This window comes from Trachymyrmex septentrionalis, unplaced genomic scaffold, assembly GCF_001594115.1.
Source record: "Trachymyrmex septentrionalis isolate Tsep2-gDNA-1 unplaced genomic scaffold, Tsep1.0 scaffold19, whole genome shotgun sequence".
NCBI classification, from domain to species: domain Eukaryota; kingdom Metazoa; phylum Arthropoda; class Insecta; order Hymenoptera; family Formicidae; genus Trachymyrmex; species Trachymyrmex septentrionalis.
The window spans coordinates 3,674,930-3,686,774 of NW_017305071.1; the positions used below are offsets into that span (position 1 = coordinate 3,674,930).

The 11,845-nt window shown below is 47.2% G+C and overlaps 1 protein-coding gene across 5 annotated transcripts in view; it reads right to left on the minus strand.

Moving 5' to 3' along the window:
* The window catches only part of LOC108746934 (protein groucho-1-like), a 77,551-nt gene that overhangs the window by 18,620 nt on the left and 47,086 nt on the right, over window positions 1-11,845 (minus strand). For 4 of the 5 annotated variants that reach the window (XM_018484060.1, XM_018484059.1, XM_018484062.1 and 1 more), the window contains exons 5-7: window positions 8,443-8,580; window positions 4,621-4,900; window positions 392-417 (exon numbers count right to left, since the gene is read on the minus strand). In XM_018484060.1, coding sequence (XP_018339562.1) covers window positions 392-417; window positions 4,621-4,900; window positions 8,443-8,580 — 444 coding nt within the window. The remainder of the gene's footprint in view (window positions 1-391; window positions 418-4,620; window positions 4,901-8,442; window positions 8,581-11,845) is intronic. The other variant, XM_018484064.1, reaches the window with a different exon arrangement.

Here is an 11,845-nt window from a genome sequence, read left to right on the forward strand (position 1 = left end):
CGAGAATACCGAGTGGTCGATGAAAGCGGAAGGGAGTGCTTTTGACGACGAGCTTTTTACGGCCCTGTGTTCCGGTGTTCAGGCTTTTACGTCCATTCCACGCTTCCTCCTCCTTCGTCACCATCTCCACCTCCCATCCGCTCCGCGTCACTCTGTTTCTCTCTTCCTCTTTTTCTTTTCCTTTTTCTCCCACGCGGTATCGCGCTAATTTCCTCTTTCGCTCTCGTAGTCCTCTACCTCCGCTCGTCCAATAATACATCGCACGTAAGCGGCGATCTAAATCCCTTTTATGAGGTGAAATTTTACACGCCCGACAGTACCAGCGATGTGCCAATCTTCTTCATTCACAACGAATAATGAGAAATTACTAGGTATTCGATGTGATACTCACATGCCTCTCCTCAGCCGGATTCAGACCTGTAACAGAGAGTAAAAAATTTCGTGTGAATTACGCGCGAAAATCGTGATATTATTAAGATGTTATTGTAAGATGACAGAAAGAGAGAGAGAGAGAGAGAGAGAGAGAGAGAGAGAGAGAGAGAGAGAGAGAGAGAGAGCGCGACTGTTCTCGTCGAGATAAATCTATGTTTCAGAAATCACTCTCGACAGAACTACCCCACCGACAGAACGAACGCGCTATGAATGTTTTTTTTTATTATTATTACAGCGTCGAAGGGAATAGAAGTCGGCGGTATGTCGACGGAATCTTTTATCCGCGGGAAGAAGCGGATAAAGGAGAAAGAAGGAGACGCGCGAGACTAGCTAGACTTCTCAAGGATTTTCGAGGCGGCAAGCGCGGGGAGTGAGAGAGAGAGAGAGAGAGAGAGATCGAGAAAAAGAAAAGCCGCGGCTGGAACAGGGAGAGGAGAAAATCCAGACGGAAAAGCTTTGTCCCCGAGAAGCCGAGTTCATAGTTTGCCCTCGCTCGATTTCCCCAGCCTCCTCCTCCTCCTCCTCCTCCTCCTCCTCCTCCTCCTCCTCCCCGTACCCCGCAGTTGGTACACTTTGGTCTCGTAGGAAATATCTTAACGATATCTTTTTCCTACCGTTACCCGTCCTACTACGAAGTAAGAATTACACGAACCGTTTATGTTCTTGGTGCACCGGGACCGTCATAAATTGCCTCTTTTCTCTCTCTGTCTCTCTCTCTCTCTTTCTCGCGACATTAACCACCACGGAAATAAAATATTTTTATTGACGCCGCGAGAGACAGAGCTTCGATATACAAACGATAGCGAGACATTTTCCCCAATAATAAAGTTGCAACGATAAAACGCGTATTTTTTCGTCGCTCAATGAAGCCTTAATTTCGAAGTTCCCATTTGGAGCTTCCATTTCCATTTGAATGTTCTCGAGTATCATCGACCATCTACATTGAGACGAAGGAGTGATTTTATTATTATAGTCTCCGTAGTCCGTCAAATAATAACGGGAACGAATGGTTGGGGGAAACCTTATTGGGTCGAGAGATACCTTTCTCGTATTATTCCGAGCTACCACCTAGTCTATACCGGTAGTCGACGGAGTAAAATGTGAAGAGAAGGCCGAGAGTCAGGTCGCTTCAGGAGTTAAAATCCTGGATACACGTTCACATCGTTATCGAGCAGACGCGTGCAAAGCGGAGCAGTTTCAGAAGATAGAAGGAGAGCAAGAGGTATCTTCTTTCTCCACGCGCCAGTATAGAGCTCGCTAATGCCCGTCATCCCCCTTTTATCCTTCCTCCTATCCGGCCAGAGAAAACTCTTTCCTCCTCCCCCTCACTCGGCTACTCCCGGCGCTCGTAAACGACGGACGAGCGGAAGAGCGCGCATAATTTTCTACTAAAGCGCGAAGAGGTCGTCGAGTGTTTCCGAGAGACCCGTTTTAAGGACCCGCGTACTCGCATCTCCTCTCCCATCTTAGGATAAGTTCGCTAAAAGTACCGAGGACAAGCTCGCTCGTTACTCGGAAAATTATCAGATAAAGACCGGCACGTTATCGAGTATTCGAGTTGTTCGCAACGAAAATCCGCTTCGTATTAAAATCATACCACTTCTACTCGAGGAGCGAGATGCCGAGATATAAACTTAGGAGTAAATCGAGCGAGGATCAATGCCGCTATTATCGAACGCCAACACGGCCGGCATTGGTTTCTAATCGAGCATAAAGATTGCGGGCTCGTTGCGGAGTGAATAAAAAGGAGGAATCGTGGCGTCACGCAGACAGCCGGCAGGTATATAGCAGATATTACGGCGGGCGGATACAGTCCGAGGATACAGTCGTTTTAGGGGGAAACGCGAAAAACCGCCGAAGGGAAGAGACAAAAAACGAGAACGAGACTGCCGCGCGCGCGCTAGTAGAAACAATTCGCTCCGGGCAATGTTCCGGAAAGAAGGGAAGAAGTTTCAGTTGTCACGGCAGAAATACTGGGCCGTTATACGTCTCTCGGTTCGCAGCGGAATCTCTTTTCAAAAGAGTGTCTGCGATCGTTGACAATGTAGACTGCAGTAGATCTGTTCTTTTTGACTGCGCTTTTTCACGCCTTCTTTGCTGCGAGCAAAGCGAACGTGTGTGTGATCACGCTTCGGCGAAAGAAATAGAGAGAGAGAGAGAGAGAGAGAGAGAGAGGAAACAAAGAGTTCGTGTTATATGGGGCATAGTTAGAGAAAAATACATACGAAATAATATGTAATGTGCCACCGGATAAGATAAACGTTCCAGTGACCTACGTCCAGACATTTACACGGAACTTTACACTCGTTTATATTATTACTATTATTAATCTCAAATGTGCTGTCTCTAACTATATACCACTGTATAATATATTGTTACAATTTAACTATGATCTTTAAATAGAATTAAATTATATTGCAATAGAAAGAGCATTTGAAATTAATAGCGATCAATTTTGTGCAAGTGTTCAGACATGTCTGCTCACACTGGGACGTTTATCTTCATTCACGTCATCAAATAGGGACAATTTAGCAATTCACGGTCACGTTAATAAAATTTCTAAAACAGCCGGAGGCATTTCCGTGCTCGAAGTGATTGCTTCCAAGATCGACAGATATCCCATTATGGGCCCATTGATCGGAAAACGCAAAACAACGCGCAAAGCAAACCAGCCGGAGGCTATATACCCGGGGAGAGTAACATAGTTGAGTGCAAGTCGAGGGAAAGGATAGACAGGGGGTCAGAGTGGAGGCCATCAGGGAATAGAGACAGCGAGTAAGGGCGTCAGACGTGGGAAGGGGGAGGGGAAGGGGTTGTGGAAGTACACTCGTGTCGAGAGGAAATTCTGAGTGCTCTCTCGAGAGATGGTTGTGGCTAGAACGAGACACGTTCGAGCGAAAGATCGAAGGAAAGCTAGGAAACGCGCGAGAGTAAGGACGAGAGAGGAGAGAAAACGAAAGATGGAAGAGAGGAGTTTGAAGGAGTACCAACGGCGTCTTCGTCAGCGGTACGTGAGGCTCCCAAGAGCGCGAACCAAGATCTGCAGTCGCGTGACGTGCCAACGAGAAAGATAGAGATGTAAGAGAGGTGGAGAAGATACGAGAGAGAAAGAGAGAGAGAGAGAGGGGGGGGGGAGGAGGAGACTAAAACCTGAGAGGATTCTCGAGGTCAAGATCGAGAGTTTCAGGAGCTTCTCTCGGGTTTAAGCACGGTCGTTTGCATCATCGACTCGTTCGTTCCCAGACTGCACTTAAAATAGCACGAAAAGGTTCCGCTTGATTTCAGCGACTTTGGAGCGGTGTCTCCACCGTACACTCTCCAAGTGATCTCTTTCGCTTCTTGAAACTGCTCTCACGAGCAGTTTTCATCTATTACACCGACGCGGGCTCTCGACGGATTAATCGTGTTTACGTTCATCGTCGCTGCGTATAGCGCTGAATCATCGATGAGATTACGAGTCACGGCGAGCGCGGCAAATCAACAACGTATCGTCTCATGAGGATCGGTTACCGGCCTATTCTCGCAGAAGCGTAGATAGACGATCGAACGGCAGGTAGCCGAGTTAACGTGAAACGTGAGGCTGTATGCGCAACCTTCTGCGAACTAGACGGTAAAACGGCGTTCGTTTCGCGCGCAAAATATCCACGAGCAGAGTCGCTGACTGCGCGCGACATTGACAGACAGACGAGACATTCGAAAGACTTCCACGAATCGAATCTTTTCTATCGACGCGGACTGATCGTACTGCATGCTCGTCAAGAGAGACGCAAATTTACACGTATCAAGCGACCGATGAAAGAATAAAAATTCATCCAGAGATGACACTTGATAATTTTAGAGCAAAATTTATCAGCTATAAGAAAATTTTTCATATTTCGGTTTCTGATTATAAATTCTTTTCTTTATTTAAATACACACGTCAATGAAAAAAAAAAAAAAAATCTTGGATTTAACGCTTGAAACAATTTTAAGACTCCGCAAATATTAAAAACGGGCCAAAAAATATACTCTCCAAGACTCTTGGAGTGAATCTTACTCTGAAGAGTGGCAGACTCTTAAGGATTGAAAACTGAGCCACTTCACTGACTTTCAAGACTGGCTCAATTTTCACTGTTCAGATCGCGACTCCACTCCAAAGAAGTAATTTCGTAAAAGAAGAGTAAAAAAGAAAGTATTCATGTAACTTACCTCCGTTAGGTTTGAGATCGTCGGGTTGACCGCGATGAAGTTCCGGTTTGGTCAGCATCGACAGCGGATGTGCGCCGGTACCTCCGGGGGTGGCAGCCGCTCCTGGGGGAAGGCCTAAACCGAGAAGCGCCGCGGATGCCGAGGTGGGGACCGGTATACCCGCGCCCGGGCCCAACCCAGGAAGTCCGGGTATACCCGGATGCGGTCCCATCGCCGCGCCCGGTGGCAGTTGTTGGGCGTGCATCTGTTGCAGGAGTCTCGGTAGATCAGGCCTCTGTTGCTGAAACAAAAATTTAACGTGCCAATAACATCGTTTTACGCAGTACACGATTTATCCATCGTGATTGGGACAATACCGCCGGCCGCTATCGGTTGTTCGTTGATAAGCGCCTCATAAAGTACCGACACGGGAAAGATTACGTGTTTACGAGTACGTACGTGCGGATCGGCGCGCATAATATATATATATATATATATATACATACATATCGCTGGGATCTCGATAAGTTCCGTAGATTAGATTAAATAAGTGGTGAGGCAATTAACGGGCTCGAGAGCGCGTAACGCCTCTCAAGTATTTCCGCTGTAATTACCAGATAAAAGCGAGCGAGTATTATTCTGCGAAAGACGTGAAAAAACGCGATGTACGGGAATCGAGGCGATCATCGCTAAGAGCGCGGCAGATTGGAATTGAACGGGACGGATGGGATGGGGAAAACTTTAATAGCGCGTCGATATTATCGTGGTCGCTACGGCCGAGAGAGAGAGAGAGAGAGAGAGAGAGGGAGCCAAGTCCAATAGAAGTTCGGAAATGATTTTTACGGGCTATCGGTTTAGCACGATGGTGTGGTGTGTACGCTGCCGCAGCTTCGTTAGGAGAGTCTGTTTGCTGAACGTGAACTCACGTTTCCAGCGCGGACAAATGCATAAGCAAATAAAATCGCGCTCGCGAGCGAGCGAGCGTGGATTTAAAAGCACGGCACGGTGCACCTCTCCTCTCTCTCTCTCTCTCTCTCTCTCTCTCTCTCTCCCACTCATCCATCATAATTGATCAAACAATTTCGTTTCTGTGAGAGGAGACAGGGAAACAGCGAGGAGGGGGAGGGGGTGGGGGACGAACAAAAAGCAACGCAACGATAATTCGCTGGAAAAATCGCTCCGCTTAATTCCAGTCACGATCGCGCGTTCTCCCCCGACTCTCTCTCTCTCTCTCTCAGCGAATCTCTCTCCTCCTCGTCACTGCCAGCCACCGCCAGCCGCTGCCGCCGTTACGCGAAAATACACTTCGTTACAGTCAACGGAGGCAACTTTCCATTAGCAAAGCATACAAATTGCCGAGTAAACTCCGGCAAGTTTGAGTAACCTCCGCGTTCGACCTCGCCCGGGTAAATCAAAGGCTGCGAAACAAGTGGAAAGACTTGCGCGTTCTACCGTCGAGCGAAGGAGTGAGCGAGCGAGCGAATGAACGTCGGCGAAAAGTTTCACGGAAATCTTAAACGTATCTCGCCCGTAGTTTCCTCGTTAGTTGGACCAAGCCGCCAGACAAATTGTGGATCTGTTCAACGCTGTTTTAACGGTTCGCAGATCATGGTGTGGAGGCGAGACTGGTGGGGAGTAGGTAATCGAGAGAGAGAGAGAGAGAAGGAAGGATAGCGCAAGTGCAGACGGCAAGTGCTAGAGGAAGGTACGGTACACCCACACCCGTCTGTAACCATGTACACTCGTTAAGGCAGACCGGGGCGAATATATATATTCCAGGGAGTAGTTTGCCGAGATAATTAAATGGCTTAACGATATAATAACCTCGCGTCGAGCGTCGACCGTCTGAACAGAGCCACCCACAAAACATACAAACAGAGAAATGTGTATAAGCGTGCCGATGCCGCGCCACGGTGCGTCTGTGTGAAGGAAGGAATGGAGATTGAGAGGAGAAAGAGAAAGTGAGGTGGAAATAGAAAGAGCGAGAGAAAAGAGAAAGATGAAAGGTGAAAGATGAAAGACGGAAAACGGCTTTACGGCTCCACGAAGCCGTATTTCTGCGAAATGTCGTTGGTGATTCGAGGAAGTCTCGAAGCCCCTAGGAAACGTCCCGAGTTTCCACTCTTGATAGCGATAATAATCCTGACCCGGGGAGCCGGCTGCTATCCTCACGGATCCGACATCTACTCAAGAGTGTTACCCTCTTACCAGTACCAGGAAACCACTCTCATCCACGTGCTGAGATTCCCCGTAATACCGCAATAACGGTAGGAACGCTTTGACGTCGTGGCGCGAACGAATTACACGAAAGGCGTGAATTTCAGTTTCAGATCCTCGCTAACGAGAAGGAAACGGACGAAAAGATACATCGGACGCGATGAGAGCTTTACGTAAAAAATTTTATCTAAAGATATCCCATATTTTTCTTTTCCAACACCTTGACAGAAATAAACATGATATTACTTTTTTATACCGTCACAAGAATTATAATTTAAAGTGTCTGTTTTCTTTTTTTTATTTCCGGACGTACAAAGTCACTGCGTATCTTAATCATCGTGCGAACACCATCTCGCGGCACCTGCATCCGTTGAACCAAATGTTCGTCCTCAGCAGTTTTCGTCACCGTCGCCACTTGCTGACTCGGCCAGACACAAAGTTATACGGCCGAGAGATCTAAAGGGGATCATCTTAACCTTCTTATGTTGCGCATATCGTTGACACACTCGATAAGCGTCTTCGGTCCAAGTAAGCAGTCGCCACATCGGATTGCGATCGGTGCAGGTACGAGTGTGCCCGTCGTAAAGACACGTAAGCCAATATCATTCGCAACATTGAAGCTTCACAATTGCGATGTCCCGTCTGCACGTAAGGAAGTTTACAGCAATGGTTTCTAATAGCCATTATACAGGAGAGAGAAAAAGAGAAAGAGAGAGAGAGAGAGAGAGAGAAAAGGTAAAAGTAATCTACCGCGATATCTATATCGCGATGTGATATAATCCGCGAAACGATTACGATTTCCTGGTCTTATCCATCCACGGCGAAATCGACCGGCGAATCCGTCGTGGCTTGTTCAATTCGATCCACCCGGCATAGCTGGTGGGATTTAAGAGAAGAGAGTAAACTAAGACGGGCGGCATTCCGGAATCCTGCTAAGGATTTGCCGCACGTACCCCGACAACGTCGCAGATCTGTGGAAGTTTCTCCGTGGGCCGTGCGCGGGAAGGAAGGCTCGGAGACGGAGGGGTAGCTGGAATGCTGATTAGTCGGCGCTCGTGAACCGTAACACTATAACCTACCCCCGACGGCTTAGGTAACCGACGGGCGGGAAGACTCCGGATAAGATTCAGTGAGCGGGAGAGGGAGAGAGAGAGAAAGCGAGAAAGAGGTAGTGAGAGCGAATGCGGCGAGGAATAAGGGTGCGAGAGATTGAGAAGGGAGAGGGATAGGGGGAGGGGGGGGGAGCGACGACGGGGTCTGAACAGAGCAGCGGAGGGAAGAGAACGAAACGAGGGTTGGAGAAGCCGGTGGCTTAATAGGGAGGAAATTGAGTGCTCGAGCAATATTGAGGAGGATTCGGGATTCGCCAGGATCGTATCCGTCCCGTCCGCTTTTGGATTCCTCGGACGTGCATCGGCTTCCAGCGTAGCGTGGCCCGCAGGGGTTCTCCACCCACCGCGGATGCTTTTCACGCTGAGACGCACGTGAATCGATTTGCTGTGTATTCGATCGTGTCGCGAGCGTGATTCAACGACGGTATTCGCGGCGGCGGCGGCGGCGGCGGCGGCGGCGGCGGAGACGGCTTCACAATCTTTGTAACGAGCTATGCTATTGGCGTGCACTCACCCCGATGATAGTGTTCAGCTCGGTCATGGTCACTTGTTTGGCTCTGTCGAGTGCTGAAGCGACTTGCTGCTGATGCTCCTGAGAGAGAAAAGGCAGAATCTGCACAACGATCGCGTTCAGCCTTTTCGCTATTTCCGTCTGGAAAAAGTTTAATGATACCTATTAAAAATATATATCTTGGCAAAAATTATTAAATTATCACACTTATATATTCGCGAGTGTGGAAGCGACGCGAAGAAAAGAATGAGATTATTCCTAAAGATTGCGAAGGTTTTTTTTTTTCTTCACAATTAATCACTACTTAAATAAGCATGAAAAAACGAAATAAACACGAGCAGTTAGACATAATAATTATTCGGACGACTCAGCGACTTTGACGTTATCAATCTGACATCAATTAAATAATTATCTATTCATCGCTAAGTCAAAAAAGAAGTTTTACGAGCAAGCTTAACTGACAAGCAACATGATCGACTTTAATTTCCTTTGTTTTGTTTGTTTGTAAAATTTGTCACTCTTCGAATTGTTGAAACAAAGGGATATTACAAAAGTTGTTAAGTACAAAGTAAAAAAACGAACGTAGAACGTAGAAATAAAGAAGGAGAATCGCAGTGATCATTACAAATTACTGTATAGAAATTGTTGTATCGTATTGTTTATCCTTTCCCCCTTGTTCAATTAGAAAGCTATTAAGAGAAATTAGAAGGGGCAAAAACTAGAAACGGTAAAAAAGGAATATTTCGTTGAGCACTCAATACTTTCCCCTCGATAAGACACGTATTAACGGGCGGGAGGGTGTACAATCTGGCACCCAGGCAGGGCCCTCAGGCGGCTTGTTCCGGATCGTTAAGGAAGGTAAGGGCTAGCTTAACGCGCCCTCGCGAAGGAAACGAGTGAAGATGCAGGTGCGGCATAACCGACCGAGGGTGTTTACGACGCCCTCCAGCTGGAAGAGACTGCCGGGAATTAAATTAAATCCAGGCAAGATTGCCACAGTGGCGCAGGCATTTACACGCACCGTGTTATTTCACTCCAGTGTGACTTACCCCAACGTAATATTAAAACATCCGGGGTGCGGTGGGGGGGGGGGTACGTTGCTTTTTTTTTTATATCGCTTGGAGACATTTTTTTCGTTAATGGACACGTCACCGTTCCTAAATCCAACTTTTGTATATGTAATTTATCCTCGACACACGTGACGTATAACTTCCTTGACTCTCGATCCCGATATATTATTTTCTTAATCTACAAATTCTTTTTCTAAATACAGAGGAACGCCAGCCCATTATTAGGTAATCACGTACAAATCTACGCGGCAGGCCGGATAACTCCGGCATAATTATTCACACAGCACAATATCACACGGCGCGAAACTCCATTTAATTATCGCGGAATCAACAGGCAGCGCACGGAACGGAGCGGAGCGCGGACCATTTTCGATGCTTTCGTCGAGAAAATGAAATAGCACTTAATTACCTGAACAAAGCGGCAGCTCCGCCGCTCGTTTCCCTGCCGACGCGTAGAATTCGCACGCTCGAAAGACGCGGAAGCGGAAGCCGACGCGATTCGTCGTGAAACAGGAAGTAAACCGCTGGTTTCTCTACATGCCTCTCATTCTCTCCCCCTACCGTACCGCTTCCTCGGTAATTCGTAAACGCCCCCGAAAATATAAGCACGGCGAGCTCTCTCTCTCTCTCTCTCTCTCTCTCGCGGTTGATATAAACGCGAGCTTCCGTCAACGCGTTTTTGCCGCTGCTTAAACGAGTCTCGGATGCTAATTGAAATATCGCCAGACCACTGAAATTCTTGGCAAGTTTCCCTCGAGCTGCATCTCGACGAACGAATGGGAAAAGAGAAGTGGGAAGGGAGGGAGGGAGGGAGGGAGGGAGAGAGAGAGAGAAGAGAAAAAGAGAAAGAAAGAGCGAAAGAGTACGTAAGTATGTGTACGTACGTGTACGTATAACGAAGATGAAAGAGAACGCAAAGAGGAGGACCTGTTTTAATTACTCGTCGCCCTCTGAGTGCTGGTTATTAAGCCGCTAATTATAATGTACGCGAAAATGAGTCGAGCTATATCGGCGAGACATCATGTATGAGAGAGCAAGAAGGTTTACGCAGTATGCAAAAAGGCGCGCAATACGCGATATACAGAATGTGCAATTTTATGGAACATTGGAATTTTAAAGGTACACGTTTTGTTATTGCATACATACGTTACATATACGTACGTATCCAAAAGAGATTACGAGTAAACAGGAATTCCATAAAAAAATGACATTCGATATGTGTAAATATAATTTCACATGTAAATTGATTAGATTCTCTATAATAAATTTAACATTTTTTTTTCACAAAACTTAACCCTCCCCATTCTTTCCTGCTTGAAGAAATAACTGACTACGAAGCGTTTAACGTGTTTAATGATCGACCTCCGAACATGAGACGGCTTGTTATCACGACGAAACTCGAAGGTACTTGTATCGTTCGCAAGGATAACACGCGGAGAGTGTGTTTCGTAACGTGCGGTAAAGTCCCATCTACTTGGCGTACTGTACGGCAGTTTGTGGCGGTACCAGAACCAGAAGATTTCAAGCGAGTGGTAGAATGGGAGAGGACATTGTGGGCGAGAAATGGTGGCGACTCCAGGGAGGAAGAGACGACGACGGAGGTGGAGTCGTCGCAAACGTAATTGCGTTGCCAAGAAGTTTTCCCCGGGTGAGAGGTAACCAAGAAAATAATGAATGGCTTGGATGCTCTGCTGCTGCTCTCTCGCTTCGGAAGAGAAAGAGAGCAAGAGTGAACGAGAGAGAGAGAGAGAGAGAGAGAGAGAGAGAAACAGCAGAAGTAGAGAAACGAGAAACCGAGTTTTGGCCGCGATGCTCTCGTTGGCCTGGATTTCACACGGGGGAGAGATGAAAATCTCGCCCTGAGAATGAATTTTTCTCTCTCGTGCCAAATTGGACCAACGAAGATTGCTCTACTCCGAGCGGAGTCTTTCACAGCGCGAATGGCTTTTTCCTTAAAACACCACTTGCAGCGGGCGTTGTTGTTTTGCTATCGGAATATCAGGGATGGTACAATAAGATTTCGATGAAGACTATACTAAAAATCTACGGTTACATGCAAATAACCACACGTACGTGTGTGGTGTACAATTCTCGAAAACCTTCGATATTCCTCTTCTTTTCTTTTTCATATCCGCGTTCTCTATGACATTACAAGGAGTCGCGACGTGCGCTGAAACGGAAGACGCAGATGCTCCGGTTCAGTAATATCGCGAAAACCGCAAGAAGCTCTCGCAAAGTGCCATGCCTCTCCTCCTACATATGCACACACACATACTGACACACACACACACGCGCGCGCGCGCGGCATCGCCGTTGTGTCGCGCGCTTGCACATAC